Here is a 21,243-nt window from a genome sequence, read left to right on the forward strand (position 1 = left end):
AGTCCCCATGAAATCAAAATTAAAGTTTTTATTTTTTTTATTTTTTTTGTGGCTATTAGTATGATCTAGTGCAGTGCCCGTGCAAAATCCGTTTTTGTGTCTGTTTTTAGTAATTGTTGGTTCGGTGTGTTTGAGTGCTCATTGTTACAATTGCAAAGCAAACGTTCAGTGACATTTTTATTTGTGCATGGTAGAAAGCAAATACTGACATAATGGCATACAATAAATATGGAAAATTAAACTATATGGTTGCATAACAATTTATAATGGTGATATAAGGTGACATGTATTTGGGTATCTGTGTACAGGTAGCAGGGGCCGGTTGCACCAGCTGTGTGTAAGTTATAACTTAGCCTAGTTTTGACGTAAATGGACACTAAGTTACGACTTACGCACTTCTAAATATTTTTGCGTTGCACCATTAAACTTAGTTGAAGCGTAACTCTACATATAAACTAAATATTTACGGCAGCCTCCGATCAGGAGTAACGGTTGTAATAAAATATCAGACAGACTGAACTGCATCAATAAGCTCTTCTTTTACCTGACAGACTTCAATTCTTTAGACATATATGATAATGCTGACATTTACACTCGCTTACATTTTAAGAGAGAGAACATTATGTGAAAAGATTACCTTGTTAGCGGCTATCTTCAGAGGTGGACAGTAACAAAGTACATTTACTTGAGTACTGTACTTAAGTACACTTTTTGAGTATCTGTACTTTACTTGAGTATAATTTTTTCTGGAAACTTTTTACTTTAACTTCACTACATTTGAAAGACAAATATCGTACTTTTTACTCCACTACAATTCTGTCAAGGTCCTCGAGTAGAAAGTAACATCAGTCAGTGGATGATTTTGGTTGCAGGGGTTGCATTTTGGTTGGAAATGAAAGTCGGGTTGACGTCAGAACCCTGCATCTGATTGACATCAGAACCCGACGTCAGATTGACGTTGGATATTGATTGAAAATAAAAGTCGGGTTGACGTCAGAACCCGACTGATGTTGGTTTCTGACGTCAACCCGATTTTCATTTTCAACCACAATACAACGTATGTCCAACGTTGGAGATCAACGTCAATCTGACATTGGATTCTGACATAAACCTGATTTTCATTTTCAACGTTGGGTTTGGTTTTCTAAATGCGAATTTTGTCACTTTTTTGGAGCACACTAGCTTATAGATATCAGTAAGGCTAACATATTCATACTAAAAGCCAAAAACTTTAAATAGGGCAATATTTGAGGGAACAGCCATTTGGGTGTCTGAAACCATTGTGGACGTTATTGAGTGACTTATTCAATCTCACATTCAATCCCACGACTGGAACTGTGTTCTAGAAATAAATGTGATATTGATATAAGTGCAGGCATAGATTCAGAGGCATAAGGTACTGTAAGTATTACATACAACAATGCAACAATAATAAAACAATGCATTGACACTTACTTTTTACTTTTGATACTTAAGTACTTTTAAAAACGAGTACTTCTGTACTTTTACTTAAGTAAAAATAGGTCTTTACAACTTTTACTTGTAACGGAGTAATATTTGACCAGTAGTATCTGTACTTTCACTCAAGTAAGGAAGTTGTGTACTTCGTCCACCTCTGGCTATCTTTAACACGAACCTGTCCTAAACAGCGCGCCGCTGTGTGCATCGGTCCATGTTGTGCATGTCAAATATCAGTCAGAATCAATAAACGTAACTTCTTATGTTTTTTGTATCAATATTTATTTATTAATCCTTATTCATTTCATTTCAAATACAGTTTCTGAATGTTATTTACATATAAAAACACTTATGTTATTCATGATAAAGTATCGTATTTAATGGAAACTTATTTTTACCGTTAGTAACGTGAGACAAAAGAGTTTACATTTGTTTGTTGTCATTGTGCATATTACAATTATAGAGACAATGGAAGGCTTTAGCGTCTAACCAGGAGTGCAAAAATGCAGAAAAGTGCAATGTGAACACAGTATAGACAGTAAAAGAAATGGACACAGCGACCCCATTGGATTCAACGGAGAAAAGTTAAGTCAATTAGAAGCATTCACTTCCTGATGGCTGAGCGTACTGCGCAGACTCAAACTGAGCTTGATGACGTAGATGTGACGTGAGCAACCCGTCTGTCTCAAGCGTACCGCACAAGCCCTGAAAAGTGAAGCCAAAGTGTCTCGATCGCCCCCCGGTGGCTGGTCCTAGTATAGGTCATAAGCCCCGCCTCCCCATGTTATTCAACGGGACGTGAGACCAACTAAACAATTTAATTACACTTCAAATATTTTTTTTCCGAAGGTGGTTTCTTTCATTTACTGTAGTTTTTATCACGCTGATGTAAGTTCAAGTGTCTGTTTTTAAAATAAGTTTGTTTTTAGTTAGTTACGCGATGCTATAAAACGGTGGTGTAACGTCATGATTGACAGCTGTGATTGACAGGTTCTCTGAGCAAAGTCACTGAAGAACCAACAGACTTTTTTTCGGGATCTTCGGAATACTGAGGAGATTGTATTTACTTTATTTGAACAAGCCTCTTGTCGTACTGCAATCAACAGACATCAAAATTGGAGCAGAACGGAGGAATGGAGCAGACATAGGCCACTTAAAAAAAGTGCAGGGAGAGTGCATTCTGCGAGAGTGAGGGCGGGGCGTTGATTTCGCGTCTTTACTTCCTGCTCACTACTGCGCAGGTCTGGTCCCGAGATCGCTACTGCGCAGACTCAAGTCCCAAGATGTCAGCGCCATATCGGGACACTGGCGGCTTCAGTTCTCTTCTCACCAGTGGAAGAGAGCGAAGGGGCGTCGTCCATCTTTTTTTACTGTCTATGGTATAGACAGGTAGTGCAGTATAAACAGTATGACATATAGTGCAGTGTAGACAGTAGTATACAGTTCATGAAGTGGTATAGTGTACAGTAAGGATATGGGGATTTGCCGTCACGATCGGTAAGAGGAGAGTTAACCTCGTTTAAGCCTGCATATCCTACATGAGCTATCTTGTTGAATAGGCAGGGCAACTATTTAACATAGCATATTCAACATCACATTACAGGCTAACTTCAACGCGCATGACACAGTAATAACTTAGCTTTGAGACCAGGCTATGCTTGAGCAAACAGTTTGTGAATAGGCTACTACAAATGATGGCCGTGAAAGAGACTGAATGTATCGAATAGGATATGTTTAGTTGGTGAATAGCATAGGCTACTATTACACAGTAGTGATAATGTTAAGCGCACCAGAATAAAATATAATTTTCAGAAGTAAACAGTGTAGCTGACTTACAGACTCAGTTAACATCCACAAATGAATAAGCGCGATGATTCAGGGAGCAGGATACACAGTGAACTCAGAGAAAACGCTACTTAAGCTCCGCTGCTTTCTTCGACCCTCTCTGTCTCTGGTCCTGCGCTGTGCTCACTCAGTGTCAGTGTGAGAGGGGGAGTGTCCTCTGGTCCTGCCCTGTGCTCACTCAGTGTCAGTGTGAGAGGGGGAGTGGCCTCTGGTCCTGCGCTGTGCTCACTCAGTGTCAGTGTGAGAGGGGGAGTGGCCTCTGGTCCTGCGCTGTGCTCACTCAGTGTCAGTGTGAGAGGGGGAGTGGCCTCTGGTCCTGCGCTGTGCTCACTCAGTGTCAATAGGTGTGTTGGACATCGGCTGCGGCTGGATGTAACCGATCGGCGAGAGTAGCCGCGTGCAGGCGGGGAGGAGCTGCAAACGGAGACGTGAAGTCGGACACTTTCTGGTTCCCGTAGTGACCGCTCACGTGGTGTTCGCGTACTTTACCACAGCTGAAGTGAAATAAATGTAATATTGGCCAAATAATACACAGATTTTCAGAGACATTTTCATTCAATAGGCCTACTTTATGTACTGCTTCATACAGCGTCTGTTTGAACAAGAATACAGTTCAACATAATTGCTAGGCTACTATTAATGAAGTGGACTCTATACGTTTTTTAATCAGTTTTAATTTGATAAACATGACACAATATAACATACGACATGAAAAGAGTGTTTACTGTTATAAAAAACTGATTTGTGAGCTTTAGAGTAACTAAAGGGTGTTCGAATAAACACGAAACACACGTGATCGTTGTCATGCGGTGAATCCGGCCAATCGTGGGACAGCTGTGTCGTCATCAGCCCTCCTGCAGCCCAGTGCAGCCGCTCTTGAGAAGCTGCGCTGGCTGAGTTCTCCGGCTACTCTCGAAATGCTCTCGCGGTACTTTGATGTCATATGTCACAGTCACGTGGCGTCGGCGCTGTATCAAGTCGGACAAAATTTCTAACCGGCATGCACTGCTTCAAGTCAACCGCCGATCGGTCTGCGCAGAGCTGTATGAAGTCGAACAAGCCTAGTGTGAGAGGGGCAGTGGCCAGCTGTGCTCACTCAGTGTCAGTGTGAGAGGGGGAGTGGCCTCTGGTCCTGCGCTGTGCTTCACTCAGTGTCAGTGTGAGAGGGGGAGTGGCCAGCTGTGCTTCACTCAGTGTCAGTGTGAGAGGGGGAGTGGCCTCTAGTCCTGCGCTGTGCTTCACTCAGTGTCAGTGTGAGAGGGGGAGTGGCCTCTGGTCCTGCGCTGTGCTCACTCAGTGTCAGTGTGAGAGGGGGAGTGGCCAGCTGTGCTCACTCAGTGTCAGTGTGAGAGGGGGAGTGGCCTCTGATCCTGCACTGTGCTCACTCAGTGTCAGTGTGAGAGGGGGAGTGGCCTCTGGTCCTGCGCTGTGCTCACTCAGTGTCAGTGTGAGAGGGGGAGTGGCCTCTAGTCCTGCGCTGTGCTTCACTCAGTGTCAGTGTGAGAGGGGGAGTGGCCTCTAGTCCTGCGCTGTGCTTCACTCAGTGTCAGTGTGAGAGGGGGAGTGGCCTCTAGTCCTGCGCTGTGCTTCACTCAGTGTCAGTGTGAGAGGGGGAGTGGCCTCTGGTCCTGCGCTGTGCTCACTCAGTGTCAGTGTGAGAGGGGGAGTGGCCTCTGGTCCTGCGCTGTGCTCACTCAGTGTCAGTGTGAGAGGGGGAGTGGCCTCTAGTCCTGCGCTGTGCTCACTCAGTGTCAGTGTGAGAGGGGGAGTGGCCTCTGGTCCTGCGCTGTGCTCACTCAGTGTCAGTGTGAGAGGGGGAGTGGCCAGCTGTGCTCACTCAGTGTCAGTGTGAGAGGGGGAGTGGCCTCTGGTCCTGCGCTGTGCTCACTCAGTGTCAGTGTGAGAGGGGGAGTGGCCAGCTGTGCTCACTCAGTGTCAGTGTGAGAGGGGGAGTGGCCAGCTGTGCTCACTCAGTGTCAGTGTGAGAGGGGGAGTGGCCAGCTGTGCTCACTCAGTGTCAGTGTGAGAGGGGGAGTGGCCAGCTGTGCTCACTCAGTGTCAGTGTGAGAGGGGGAGTGGCCAGCGGCTAGAGCAGCAAAAGCCAGTGTGTGCTTCTTTTACCGATATAATTAACAATGTTTTTTACATTTCTAATCCAAACAACGTCAAACTTGGCACTGCACTTACTCATGCCCGTAGCAAGACACCTGTCAAGTTTGAAATCCATCGGACTAATGGTTCGAGAGATATGCGAATAACAGTCATACATACAGACAGACAAACGTTCCTGTAATTTATAGATACAGTAGATAGATAGATAGATAGATGATTTATCTGTGTTTGTAAATTGATGTTCCTGGTAATCTTGAATCAGAATAACTTCCTCTTGCAGCATCTCTTCTCTGATGACGAGGGCGGGGCAACCTGTCACTCACATGAGATCAGCCAATAGCAAACCACAACCAAAATTCATTCAAATATTTACATGATCACAGATTTTAAACCAGATTTAAAATGTCTCATAGTCTTGTAAATCCTCTGTATTTCAGATTTCTGCAATCTAAGAAGGCTTGTGCTCATGCATGAGAGTTTTATTTCATCCCTAATTTCTAAGTGGTTTAACTGGCCGTGTTAAAACAAAAGTGCAACACTCACTCTACGAACATAGAGATAGAAAGGGAAAAAATTCTATCAATAAAACATAAAATAATTAGTTTCTTGATGAAGTCTCTGTTGCCATCTAGACTTGCATCTCAAATGAACATAAACTGACTGTTATCATGGTCTCTCCTATATGTTGCTCCTCGGATGTGTAGAATGTGTAGTTTTATATGATTAATGTTAGAAGACTGTAAGTGCGAGGATGTAAATGCGGATGTAAATGCGGATTGTGCTTGTTCTGCTTGTGTTTTTTGAAACTGTAGCGAATTTTTTGAAATATGTTAATGCAAGGAAAGAATTAAACAAAAACTAGAGAAAATGGATGCAACCACCTTTTCCATATGGCCGCTCTTACTGGACCCAAGGAGAACGTTTTTAAAGGGGATAATTTAAAGGGGGTCCCGGTGATTCTACCAACCCTGAACACGGGAAAAGTCAAACCCAGTAACTGTGTTCTGGTGAGCCTTTCTCTGCAAGCATGACAAAAAATAAGTTGATCAGATTTCGCTCTCCTTCTGACGTATGAAGAGGATCTTATTATAATATTACCGGCCCTTAATCTGCACGTTTACACACACCAGCCGACATTTGGTTCCACAAGCGACAACAGAGACCAGTTCTAACACAATGATAAAGATCCAGCAAAGCCTGAAACTGTTGTGTGGTTGAGCACAGACGAGCACTGAACACTATTGACCAGAACATGTCACCGCTGTCTTATAAACACCTCAGGAACTGTGGACACTTGTGGAGAAGTTAAACATGATGATGAGATGATCAATGTAACTCCACAACAACTACAGAAATGTCTCCACTAACATTCAGAAACTCTTCCTGAGTCTCTCCGTAAGGCTGCACTCGCTACTGGTTATTCTGGGATTCTGGATGAGTGAGATTGGCTTGTGTTGTTATTGCTGGAGTTTCTGAAGCTCGTGTAAAGACTCCGTCCTCTTCTGAACAACAACAACAAAAGTCAATAAGAATAAAATCATTCAAAGGTAAGAAGCTAAGCAATAATAACCCAGTGTAAGAGCTACAAAAACAGTACATTATACAAGTATGCAACAATATCATAATTGCTCACAAGTTTTACCTTTACAATTGTGTAATATTTGAAATCATCTTGCATGAGTCACACCGTTTCATTTTATGAGTTTTGTATGTGGGTCAATGACGTGACGGGTCATTTTTTTGTCCAAAGGCCTTAATAATAATACAAAAACAAATATATAACATCCAAAGTATGTAAGGTAGTACAACTTGATCTCTTTTACTGAATCCAAAAGGTTTTAATTATATTTTACTACATATAAAGGTATTTTAAAGATTTTGAAGTGTCAAAAGGTCATTCGGTTTAACCGTCCGAGGGCCAATACAGCAATTTCATTTGTGATTAAAATATCTTAAAATGTAATAAATTTATATATTTTTTATTCTGGCATGATTTTATAACATTATATATCAAGATAGTGTAAAATGGTATTAAAATTATGTGTAGAAGTCGTTGCTTTGTTATGAGAAAGAACGTCCGGAAAAATGATTTTCACTGATGTCATTCAGAGTAACCAATATAAAGGGCTCCATTTTGGATCAAGTCATGTGGTCATTATTATGTGACAGGATGTGACATCATTCAGACACCTGCAAAGGGCCGCATGGTTGTGAAGCAAAGAAAGTAACTCTCTCTTAACTATTAGAAAAATTGATGTTTTCAATTGCTCATACACATGTCCCCAAATATCAGGTCATTCGGTACAACCGCTATAAAACATGGATAATGTTGTAATATTTTAAAACTTTTACTAAATATAAAATGTTTGATTGTCCTTTTGGTAGCTAGCTAGCTAACTAACAAGCTAAGCAGCTAGATATCAGCCTGTTAGCATTGAGTGAAGATTTTGTCATTCGTTATAACCAAAAGAGTCATTTGGTTAAACCGAAATTTTGGTTAGAACGAATGACTTACTGGTTGTATCGAATGACAGCAATGTATGTTGGTCATATTTGTACATATCTGGAATAAATAAATACCAACATTTTATTAATAGAAAATGTGCAGAGTACATTATTATATAATTTTGACAGAATTTTACCAAATTTCAATGTTTTAATTCATATAATTTGCGACACGAGTTATATGTTCATTCCAATATCAAAATGTTTTAATGTTTGAAGTACTTTTTACATTAATAGCCTATTATATTAACAATAAAATGTGCTTTTGAAGCTATTTGTGTCTGTTTATTGTCTTAAATATTCATAATGTCAAGGGCAGCAGACATGGTCATTCGGTATAACCGGCCTTGGTCATTCGGTTAAACCAATATAGTAAATATTTAAATGGAATAGTATTGTTTTTAATAACTAAAGGAACTACAATAATACAAATATAAAGCAGCTAAGGCTTTTTTTTTTATTTTACATTTCCCCTTTTCTCTTTTCCCTGTGCAATGTTTTACTTGAATATGTTGGAGTGTTTGGAGTAGTCCAATAAAATGATTACATTTATGAGATCAGTGATAATTTTATTTAATATTTCTTCTGTGGTACATACTATATACTATCTCAACATCAATGTCAAATCATTTTTTTTCATGAATAATTATCTGCAAATTAATAATTTTAGATATATTCATGGTTAAACTGAATTACTTTTTTGGTGACAAATTTTGTCCATCTTGTAAAAAATGACAAAAACAGTGTTAATTGATTGTACAAACCACAAAATCGTATTGTTAACACCTAGGTAAACTAAAAAATGGTTTCAAATATAGTTATATCTCCATTCAATTTTTTTACACTTTTAAAAACCTTATTCGTCAATGACCCATGTATGTATGCAATGGGGGGGAAATGGTTTCCTTTTACAAAGAATTGGCAACATTCCGATTGTTTTGCCTTTCAAATGAATAGAGAATGCATCATCTTTTCCTTTTCTGTGTCACTGGTTGGAAATAAAGGTCCAGTCACTGCCTACTTTTTCTATAACCTGTAAAACTTATGTGTACGATGACTAAAGCTTACTTATCTGTATTTAAAAGTATTCTTTGTAGATATGATTAAATTGTATGAAGAGTAAACTGGCCAGCAAATCTGTTGGGATGATCTTGATCATTTTCTATTTATTTGTGTGATTTGTTTACGGTTTATTATTATTATGATAACATTTATGAATGACATTATAAATGTATATTTTGTTTATGTTCAATAAATAAATAAAAACTTTATACATGGCTTTTTTTTTATTTATTATTATTATCCAACCAACTTTAGTAGTATGCAATATAGCATATAGAATTTACATATTAATACATAAAAATAAAAACATGCCAGAGTGTACAAATTGATTAATTAATCAAAAAACTATAGGCCAAGTCTTTCTTACTTTCCTATTGATAATGTTATCCAGACTGGTGAAATAATCCTTAGTCTCCTGAAGAAAATGAATAAAATTTGGCTCAATAATATTCAAATAGGATTGTGTTGCCTTGATCGTGTCCACGTCACGAGCCCACAGACAGCCCTCCTCACTTCCGGCCCGCGAGCTTAGCGGTGTGTCGTCACGTCCTGTGTCCTGGAGCTCAGAGAAGATGGCGGCTGTTGCAGTGAGCTCTGACGGAGGCGTCGCGTCGCTGGACTCGGACTCGCTGTCGCCGCGCGTTCCCTCTCCGCCACCGGACCAGCCGCACCAGAACAACGCGCTGCTGGGACTCCCGATCGTGGCCATCGACACCATCCTAAACTTCCTGTCGTACGACGAGATCAGTCTCCTGCGGCTGGTGAGGAAAACAATGAGCTGGACTGCAGTGGAACGGGCTGCGTCCCAACACCCGGCCAGTGCACTGCAGTCTCGCTGCCTAGTGAGCGAGGGAGCGCGCGCTCCCTACAATCACGGCATTTCCGGCCGTGTGATAGTATGGAAGATTGTTCCCGCCACGGGATTTTTTTTTGTATATAAAATTACGACTTTTAAATTGCACAATTTTGACTTTTTTTTCCCTCACAATTTTGTTTGTCTCGCAAGTCTGATCCACGCCCCCCCCCCCCACCCCCCTCCTCCCTCCTCAGAATTGCGAGATATAAACTCAGAATTGCGATTTACGAGATACAAACAAGTCTAAATTGTGTGAGAAACGTTTTCAATTCAAGAAAAATTGAATTGTGAGAATATAACTTTTTTTATTCTGTGGCAAAAAAAAAAAAAAAAAGATTTGTGAGATGTATGTTTAGTTTATAACTAGGTATATATAGGCCTAAACTCGCAATTGTGAGTTAAAGTAATTTTTTTTTTAAATTCCGTGTCGGAAACAAGCTTCCATATGATAGTCTTGAAGTCAACATTTGTTGTTATTGATTTGTAAAAATATTACAATATCAGTGAAACGGGCTGCGTCTCGACACTCGGCCTGTGCACTGCAGTCTCGCTGCATTACCGGCCGTGATAGTGTGGAAGATTGTTCCCGCCACTGAATTTTAGTTTTTTAAATTATGTCTTTTAAATTTCCCAATTTAGATTTTTTTTTTTTTTTTTTTTTGCAAGATAAAAGCAAGTCTGAATTGTGTAAGAGAAACGTTTTCAGTTGCAAGAAAAATTTAATTTATTTTGTGGCAAAAAAAAAAGAAGATTTTTGAGATCTAAGTTCAGTTTAAGATCTTAGGATATATTTTCAATTGTGATATAAAAATTTGCAATAACATTTGTAAAAAAAAGTATAATATTCCGTGTCTAAAAATAAACGTTTTCAGTTGCAAGAAAATTTTAATTTATTTCTTGGCAGAAAAAAAGAAGATTTTTTAGATGTAAATTCAGTTTATGAGTTATATAAAATTATTTTTTTATTCCGTGGCAGAAACAAGCTTTCATAATGATAGTCTTGAAGTCAACAATCGTTGTTATTGAAAAATATTATCGATGTATGACTGACTGTTAATAAGATGAAAAATATTTGATTTTCCTGTTTTATGGATAAGCTTTATATGGATTTAGTTTTTTGTATTCCTCTACTTAAAGTCTTAAGACGAAGTCTCGTGTCACGATTGCGTTCCCAAACACCAGCATCCGAACGTTCATTAACGTTTATTAGAATATCAATGACCGGCTGAACATTTAAATGAATAGTTCACCCTAAAATACAAATCTGCTACAGTAACGTCTTCAGTGAGCAGCTTGAGAGCCTTTCCATCTAAACTGGTTATAGTAGTAGTGAATGTTTTATGAGCAGCAGAATAATATCTCTCTCTTTTAGTTATGAGAGAGAAGAACCATATTCATCCGCAGAGCCAAAGCACAACCAAAACAATGTTCTTCCACAGAATCCATGCAGTTTTGTGTTTTAACCACTAGAGGGACAAAAGTTACCTTTCACCAAAAACAAGTGTGTAACATTGGACCCTTCATCTTTAATCACGTACTGAATGTAGTCGGGCTATCATGAAATAACCTCATAAGAGTCGTACACTATGCATATTATAAGTGGTAGTGGCGCAATGGATAAGACACATGCCTTTGGTGTGAGAGACCCGGGTTCGAATCCACTGTGAGACACCAATGTGTCCCTGAGCAAGACACTTAACCCCTAGTTGCTCCAGAGGCGTGCGACCTCTGACATATATAGCAATTGTAAGTCGCTTTGTATAAAAGCGTCAGCTAAATGAATAAATGTAAATGTAAGTGTGTATGTTGTGTCATCTGAGCCCGAACTGTTCTTGTCTTGCAGGTGTGCAAACGCATGGATGTGATTTGTCAGCGCATGCTCAACCAAGGCTTCCTGAAGGTGGAGCGCTACCACAGCCTGTGCCAGAAGCAGGTGAAGGCCCAGCTGCCCAGGTGAGGCTCGTTCACATCCGCTTAATGTTAATGTTCATGAACTGATCAGCTCGAGATTACACCCGGAACCAGGGATGCTCATTCCGGTTCATTTTCCCGACCGACAACCGCCGCTCGTTATTCGAGTATTAACCGTTAAAGGGAAACTTCAGGATTCAGCATTAAGCTTCGTATCAGTAGAAAACCTGTAGTATGTTCGAGTGACCGTGCTTCCCTCCCTCATATCCCCCTGAGACCAGAGATTTATGGATGTTTTGTCTGGAAGAAATCCAATTCATCATTTTGTGTCATCGGAGGATGTTTTGTCCAGAGGCGAGAGACTCCAGCCAGTAGGAGGAGCTCATCCCGCATGTGTTCAACCCGCCCATAGAGGGATCGCACTCACTCAATGTACACATAGTGTCAGCTAGCAGGCTCTTGTTCTGTGGAGAAAGCGGAGTAGTAGGAGAGAAAGCGGAGTAGTAGGAGAAAGCGGAGTAGTAGGAGAAAGCGGAGTAGTAGGAGAGAAAGCGGAGTAGTAGGAGAAAGCGGAGTAGTAGGAGAAAGCGGAGTAGTAGGAGAAAGCGGAGTAGTAGGAGAGAAAGCGGAGTAGTAGGAGAGAAAGCGGAGGCGGAGTAGTAGGAGAAAGCGGAGTAGTAGGAGAAAGCGGAGTAATGGAGTAGTAGGAGAAAGCGGAGTAGTAGGAGAGAAAGCGGAGGCGGAGTAGTAGGAGAAAGCGGAGTAGTAGGAGAAAGCGGAGTAGTAGGAGAAAGCGGAGTAGTAGGAGAAAGCGGAGTAGTAGGAGAAAGCGGAGTAGTAGGAGAAAGCGGAGTAGTAGGAGAAAGCGGAGTAGTAGGAGAAAGCGGAGTAGTAGGAGAAAGCGGAGTAGCGGAGTAGTAGGAGAGAAAGCGGAGTAGTAGGAGAGAAAGCGGAGTAGTAGGAGAGAAAGCGGAGTAGTAGGAGAGAAAGCGGAGTAGTAGGAGTAAGCGGAGTAGTAAGCGGAGTAGTAGGAGAAAGCGGAGTAATGGAGTAGTAGGAGAAAGCGGAGTAGTAGGAGAGAAAGCGGAGGCGGAGTAGTAGGAGAAAGCGGAGTAGTAGGAGAAAGCGGAGTAGTAGGAGAAAGCGGAGTAGTAGGAGAAAGCGGAGTAGTAGGAGAGAAAGCGGAGTAGTAGGAGAGAAAGCGGAGTAGTAGGAGTAAGCGGAGTAGTAAGCGGAGTAGTAGGAGAAAGCGGAGTAATGGAGTAGTAGGAGAAAGCGGAGTAGTAGGAGAAAGCGGAGTAGTAGGAGAAAGCGGAGTAGTAGGAGAAAGCGGAGTAGTAGGAGAAAGCGGAGTAGTAGGGGTTACCATCCTCTTTTTCCCGGACATGTCCGGCCGTCGAGATCGTCCAAAATGTCCTGGATTCGGCTTTTGCTTTCATTGTTTACATGCACACCTTTTGTTTCAATCTCACTGAATTCATTCCGATTGGTGAATCTGAACGTAGTGTTTACATGAACGCTAAACAAGTGATCGGTTGATGTGCGCTTTAAAGGGATACTCCACCGTTTTCTAAGCGGGTAAAAAGGATAACTAATGTATGGCGGAATAGCACTTGGGACTGGGAGCACTTCGACTCGGCGCAGTAAAGAGTCACATTGGTTCTAATGACAGAAGTGAGAGGGAGAGGATTTTTCAGGAGTGACTTTATAATGCGCCGAGTCGAAGTGCTCCCAGTCCCAAGTGCTATTCCGCCATACATTATAGTTAAGTGGCACGTTTTATTTTGTGTCACCATACTTGGTCGTGTAACTGTATTTAAATAGGGAAAACGTGGAGGTGTTTGGTCGCTTCTAGCTTCATCTCTGTTTGGATCCTAATGAATGAACTGGGCTAAGCTAAGTGCTATCAGTGTCGCCGCGCGCCAGAGCGATTGAGTGCACACACTGGTGTGGTTTAGGAGTGGCCTTGTAGGGCAGCGAAGCAAGTGCATTCTGGGAGTTGTTGTCTTTTCTGGCTTTTCTCAGTCTAGAAAGCTCCAAATTAAAAAATAATTTCACATTTCTACTACATAAATGAACCATTTTAAATACACATTCATCTTTCCAGAGGTGAAGTATCCCTTTAACTGATAAGATTATAATATTGAATTGGCATTAAATAAAACTAAAATTGACGAGTGTCTGTGACCCGTTAAACAGCAGCACACAGAACAGATCAGCAACAGAACCTGGAAGAACATCATGTTTTCACAGAGACAACAGAGAAAAACTGAAGAAAATAATATAAATAAAAAACATAAAATAGTACACACAATTGTTTTATTTTTTTTTATTAACACATGAAGATGACCGAGAGAAAACACTGAATCCGTTTCAAGATTTGAAAAAACGGCAATTTTTTTCCCAAAAGTTTTTTCGTCAAATAAAAAAAACAGGCCTCAATCCACAGCTTGTACCAAAAGTACCATGTCTAGATGATGTGGGGTTAGTCTGGAAACACCCTCTCCGATGGCACAGGTGTCCCGGGAATACTGAGATCACGTCTCGCCAGCTTCGGGAAGCGCCTTTCATTTGCTTGTGGATGTGTTTGCTCTGCCAGAGAGACTGTACTTGTTCCACTGCTGTACTTTAATACCCCGGAGCAGAGTAACTTCGTCACCCTTTCTGTAGAAATGTTCCCACACAGAACTACTTTTCACTCGCTTCATTTGCCTTCTCAGCTGAAGTATGTCTGTAGGCACGTGTGGATGCGTGTCGACGCGCTCCGAGAGTTTACAAATATAGGCCATATAGTGTGTTTTCTTTAACCGTGCAGCAAACGAAACACAAAAACATGTGAACTTCTAAACCGTTTCACACTGATAGTATTAATCGGTCAATGTTTATTTTCAGTTAACGGTTAAACGGACCTTTTCTCGATTCCAGATACACCAACATTATAATATAAAATGTTATTTATTGAACAATAATAGCTATTATAAACTTTGTATTTAATATATATTATTAAATGCGTTGTAAGTTGTATTTTGAATACCTTATATCTGTAATTTGAGTTTAAAAAATACTAAAGAATAGTTTGATAAGTGCGATCTCTGATTGTAGTCCCTGAAAACCGAAACGTATTTTGCCAGTATCTGTAGGAACCCTTCAGTCCAGTGTTTACTCGCCCTCACGTACGGCCGCCTCCTGCAGAAGTGATGCGTAAGGATGTAGTGTAACGACACCCAGTTCCAGGAATGCACTAATATTTTGTTGGTAGTACCAGTTTGCAACAATTATTAGTTAACACTAAGTTGTCAACACTTCGGAAAGAATAATAATTCGTCGTTACACTTTATCCTTATGATCACTTTCTGCCAGGACTTTTACAGGCTTTTCCCAAACCACTGTCCGGGTTAGCGGTAGCATTAGCCGTCAGGCAAGTGTTATTTAAAGTCCACGTGAACCGGAAGTTGCAAACGATTTTTCTCCAGTGCTGTGACGTATTTCCCAGTGGAAAGGAATATTGAACAGAGGGCAGGGTTTTACTCTAGCGCTCCTCCTCTCCATCTCTCGCTCATTACAGACTAGCGGTTTGAGGGGAGTGGTTAAGAGTTTACCAAACCAAGCCGTCAAACCTACATCATCAGGGAAGGTCCTCCAATGCAGAGGGGAGGGGCATTTTCAGATTTTGATTAAAGATTGCGAAGCCAAAAATTTTTTTTCTGTGTTTTAACTTGCACGGATTAATTGTTCACCACAAGACTAGTAATATGCGCTAGCTAACAAAGTAAATACGGTCCATTTTGATTTCAGTTGGACTTTAAATAAACTCCTGATGTACTTACAAACTTTCCAATGCCTCGTTTTATGAGTACAGAAGCTATTTGTACTACTGTAGAAGTTTGGTGCCATTCTGGGCATTATTAGTGCGGTAATTTACCAGATACAGCCTTGGATCCATTAGCGCCTCCACTAAACCATCGGCTGATATCTCTAGATAAGCTCTAACTTTAATAATGTTCAACCAAGGGGAGAAAAGGCTTCTGGGGGGTGTTTGGCTCGAGCTCATGGTGCAAAGAACCCTAGGTTGATCTTACTCCGACCTATCCCTTTAAGAGCGGGATCATCATCTGAGTGCCCTAGCAGGACAGTTTGGCACAAGATGATCACTAATGCACCCTTGGTGCACGGCCAGACAACACCTTATATACAAACACAGGGATCTTTAAATCAACTCTGAATTGAATGGAAGCCAGAAGAACAGCATTTATCTGAAATCTAAAGCTTTTGTAACATTAAACACTACCGTTCAAAAGTTTGGGGTCAGAAAGAATTTTTATTTTATTTTGGGGGGAAATAAATAAAATAAATCAATACTTTTATTCATCAAGGATGAGTTAAACTGATCAAAAGTTACAGTAAAGACATTTATAATGTTAGAAAATATTCTATTTTAAATAAATGCTGTTCTTTTGAACTTTCTATTCATCAAAGAATTTTGGAAAAAAAAATGTACAACTGTTTTCAACACTGAAAATGAATGTTTTTGAGCATCAAATCCTCATATTAGAGTGATTTCTGAAGGATCATGTGACACTGAAGACTGGAGTAATGATGCTGAAAATTCAGCTTTGATCACAGGAATAAATTACACTTTAAAATATATTAAAATAGAAAACAGTCATTTTAAATTGTCATAATATTTCACAATATTACAGTTTTTTTGTTTTGTTTTTTTAATCAAATAAATGCAGCCTTGGTGAGCAGAAGAGACTTATTTTAAAAACATTACAATCGTACCGATCTAAAACTTTTGACCAGTAGTGTACATGTGTATATATATATATATATACATACAGCCGCTCCGGAGTAAACCGTGATGTCATCGTCCAGCTCAGTTCAGTTCTCATATAATGGTGTCAATGCAGGAGATCAATAAATGTTACATTTAAGTGTGTTCATGTGAGTTATCGGTTCATGTTCAGATCCTAAGTAGAGCCGAGTCCCTCAAAACACAAGTGTCTTTATCTCAGTGCATGTTTGACGGACTCTCTTCTCCCTCAGGAGGGAATCTGAGCGCAGGAATCACTCGCTGGCTCGTCATGCAGACATACTGGCGGCGGTGGAGACCCGTCTGTCCCTGCTCAACATGACCTTCATGAAATACGTCGACTCCAATCTCTGCTGCTTCATCCCTGGAAAGGTACATCTGCGTTTGTTCGCTCTGATGCATACAGTTAGAGCTGGACAATTAATCATTTGTGATCTTATTCCTAAATGTCAAAGATTCAGCTCTTTCTATTAAACCCATAAGTCTGATCACAGCCGTTGTCATGAATAGATATGAAACGGTGTCTTTTTAAGATCACAGTATCTGTCTTACAGTAAGTCATTAACACAGAAGTACTGGGATAAAAGGTTATAGTTCAGATATAAACACTGATATGGTAGTGATCATAAATAGTAAATCACCTTCTGAAAGTAATTTGATGCTACAAATAAAGATTGAATCAGTTACGTCATCACACCAGTAGGTGGCGGCAAGAGACTGTTAGAAAATGTGTTTTTCATTGAAACATTTGTTCAGAAACACTGATTCATCCAGTAATGTACAGTAATTATATTTTTCATTATGATCATTTTTATATAATAATTACCCAGAGTAATTTAATATGCATAATGCATATTCAGATATGTACTCAAATATTTACAGGTAAATGTGCTGCTGTTACTGATATCAAGTAAATATGATTATTGATGGGTTTTCACTGCAAAAACAACAGCTTTACAGATTGTGAGAAAAGCCTCTGGTCATCTTTAGGTTGCAGATAATAAAAGTCCTACAAAATCAGTGGAGCCGATCCAGTCAGCCAAGATGGATTAACATCCGCTTCTGTGGTCGCTTTTTAAGGAGGAAATACTCAGAAATGGTGTCGACTTATGAATTTACACATGCTTTGTCTTAAAGCAGATTAAAAACACCACATAGACACATAACAACATTAAACGCTGGATTTTCACCACAGGAGGACTTTAATGTTCCACACAGTCAACAAATGCAAACATCCAATGATGTGTAAAACACGAAGAGTCTAGAAAGGTGTTTGTTTTCCACCCTGTCCTGATGATGTCAGCGTGTTTGTTGGAGACAGTGAGCCTTAAAGGGTTAATTCACACGAGAATGAAGGAAAGACAATCAGCCTTTAGTTCAGCTGTAACATCTTTAGTCATGTGACAGTAATCAGAGTCATGAGGAACGCTGTAATCATGCTAATCTCGTAGGGTGTGTCGTAGGTCAGAAACCTTTCTTGAGGAAATGCAGAAGCTCAGAAGGGATTATGCAAAAGTCTACAAAGCATGAGTGGCATCAAGGCCTGAAGCAGTGAATGCAAATCAAGTGTTCATCATTTGTGTGACTGAGATGATGAGATTTGCTGTCATCGGGTTTAATAGATCTGAAACGAAACCGAAACCGTGTTCATTGGTAGCAGAGTGTGTTTCTGCCTGGACGTCTAAGCAACAGCAGTGTGTTAAACATTTTATTGAAAAAAGGTCTATTTTCATGCTAAAACAGGCTAGCAACAATGGTAAAACATGCTAACAAATGAGTTCAAACTTGCTAGACACATGCTGACATGTTAGCAACATAAAACATTAACAATGTGTTAAATCATGCTAGCAACATGTTGACAATGTGCTAATTCATGCTAGGGCACTAAATCATATTAGAAACATGCTAGCAATGTGTTAATTGTTTGATAGAATAAATTAGCACTATGTTAACATGATTTAACACAGCTAAGTTATGATAGAAACATGTTTATTCATGATAGAAACATGTTAAATGTATTAAATCATGCTAACAATTTGTTTAATTGTGCTAACAGCATGCTATGTGTTAATTCAGGTTAGAAACGTGAATTAGAAACAAGCTTCCCTAGCAACCACACATAACTCTAGCAAAACTTGTTGATTTGCTCTTTATGAATTGAAAGTCGCGTGTGATTTGACTGATGTCTTCTGCCCCCTGTAGGTGATCGACGAGATTTACCGTGTGTTGCGGTATGTGAACTCCACACGCGCGCCACAGCGAGCACACGAGGTGCTTCAGGAGCTGCGGGATATCTCCTCCATGGCCATGGAGTACTTCGACGAGAAGATCGTCCCCATCCTGAAGAAGAGGCTTCCCGGTGCCGATCTCTCCGGCCGCCTGATAGGATCCGCTCCGGGTACGGCTGGCATTTAAACACTCGCAACTCACTAACCTTGACATTAGCAGAACATGAGGTTGACCCTCCGTTCCATTGGCTTTCTTCTGGACCATTTTCCAAAAACTGCACTAGTTTTTTCTTTTTTCTTTCAGGAACATTTTTCTCCCAAATCTCATTTATTCGTAATCATTATAAATTAGGTCTCATTCGAAAGCTCAAACGCTCAAAATTCATCCTGTGAAATCAGTTTTGAAATTGGACATTGCATTATCATGCTTTAAAGCAGGGTTCACCAATCTCGGTCCTGGAGGGCCGATGTCCTGCAGAGTTTAGCTCCAACCAGCTCCAACACACCTGTTTGAAAGTTTCTAGTATGCCTAGTGAGACCTTGATTAGCTGGTTCAGGTGTGTTTAATTGGGGTTGGAGCTAAACTCTGCAGGACAGCGGCCCTCCAGGACCGAGATTGGTGAACCCTGCTTTAAAGTCTTCTAGCAGGCTCCTCCCCCTGAGGGCGGTGTCACATTTCACATTTTACTGCTCTATTTTGTAATCTAAACTTTTTCTAAACTTGACAGAACACATATTGTTGGAAAGGACATATTTGGCCGCTGTTTTGTGATTTAAGTGGCAAAAATGTTTTAATTTGGTAAAACGCCTAAACAAAATCCCATAGGAACCTACATTTTTGTGATAACAACTTCAAATTTGGAACACAGCTTGGGTAGACATGGCTTTGATTTTCCACCAATTTTAGAGTCCAATTTCTTTTTTTAAATATGTATTTAATATCAAATAAAAAAAATGGTTAGTACATTTAACTTGCTTTACAACTTTTTAACGCTTTCATTTTTCGAAGTGCTTCAAATACTCGGATTTACACAGTTTTAACTGCGAGTGTTTCTAACCCGTCTGGCTCTGTCTCACTCCTCTGTCCCGCAGTGGCCGGTCCCTCCACCTCTCTCACCACCATGTCCCTGCTGGCCAAAAACACCCCGTCGCGGTCGGAGATGACGAAGGTGCAGCAGCAGGTTAAGGTGAACGGGGCGTCGGTGGCGGCTCTGCGGCGGGAGATGCAGGAGGTGCGCGTGAAGCAGCTGGAGCAGCAGAAGCAGCTTCAGGACCAGGAGCAGAAGCTGCAGGAGCAGTCGCAGGTGATCGGAGAGCAGAACGCCCGGCTGGCCGAGCTGGAGCACAAGCTCAGGGAACTGATGGACAGTGCGGTGGGCGGCTCCTCCTCCTCCTCTTCCACCCCTGCTCCAACCGTGTCCTCTTCATCCGGTGCGGGTCCGGCGTCAGCCGAGGGCGAGAACGGCCTGTGTCTCAAACGACCCCGCAAGTGCTCGGATCTCCCACGCCACTCCAAACGCCTGCGTAGCAAGAAATAGAGGGACGTTTCGTCTGTACTTGTGTTTTTTTGTTTGTTTTTTTTGCTTCCTTAAAGCTATATCATTTTTTTTCTCGACTTACGATGACGCGAGTATCACGCGGAGATGAAAAGCTAAAAAAAAGAAAAAACAGGAGGGAGAGGGGTATCTTTTTGTTTTATCAGACACGTATTACACTAATATGCGTTGACTTCTGTTTCTAAAGGTTGAGGATTTGCCTTTAATGTTTACCCAACCTTCATGCCAACATTAAGACATTGCAAGAAGCTTTAGTCAATCAACCGCAAGAACGTTTCGTGGAAAAGGTGAGCCTGAAGAGACGGCCGTAGCTTCAACCATAAAGTCATTCGTTTAATTGTGTACGAAGTGAAGACTTCAGATCCCCTTCTTGAAACGGAGAACGCGAGGTGTCCGACACCTGACTGCTAAGTTATATTGTTATATAAATGGTAAATATCAGCTTTGTTCTATGTTCTGAGAGTGAAGTATTTCCTCTGAGATGTGCCTGGACAGTATGAGCGAGTCGGTGGTCTTGCAGACGTCTGCAGCTGTAGCATACATGATTATATTGTTTGTCTGAAGATCGTCCATCACTGAGGATAGTGTCTTGTAGGTGTCAATGCCATGTTGTACCTGCCACTGTTTGTAGGTGTATAATTTACTGCAAATAGATCTGTGTCAGTGCAATAAAAATTGTGAAAGCCTTGTTACTAGGAAAGTAAATAATTGATGTTCAAGTTCGTTAATGCCTCCAAGGCACGGTTTTACTAACCTGATACTGTTACTTCGTCATTCCAGCGGTGTTCCCGAAGCACAATATGGCCTTTCCTTCTGAGTTCAGGAGATCTGGCCTAAAGTGCTCGAGGGAACAGCGTTTGGGCCACAGGTGAGGGTCAGATACTTCAACACTGTAGC

At 40.8% G+C, this 21,243-nt stretch overlaps 1 protein-coding gene across 1 annotated transcript; it reads left to right on the forward strand.

Moving 5' to 3' along the window:
- The first annotated feature begins 9,520 nt into the window (after positions 1–9,520).
- fbxo28 (F-box protein 28) lies at positions 9,521–21,038 on the forward strand. Its single transcript, XM_082153782.1, has 5 exons — positions 9,521–9,743; positions 11,682–11,791; positions 16,796–16,934; positions 18,765–18,960; positions 19,883–21,038. The coding sequence occupies exons 1-5, from the start codon at positions 9,555–9,557 to the stop codon at positions 20,326–20,328; spliced, it is 1,080 nt and encodes a 359-aa protein (XP_082009908.1). The 5' UTR covers positions 9,521–9,554; the 3' UTR covers positions 20,329–21,038.
- Positions 21,039–21,243: the final 205 nt, after the last annotated feature.

This window comes from Leuciscus leuciscus, assembly GCF_965113295.1.
Source record: "Leuciscus leuciscus genome assembly, chromosome: 22".
NCBI lineage: Eukaryota > Metazoa > Chordata > Actinopteri > Cypriniformes > Leuciscidae > Leuciscus > Leuciscus leuciscus.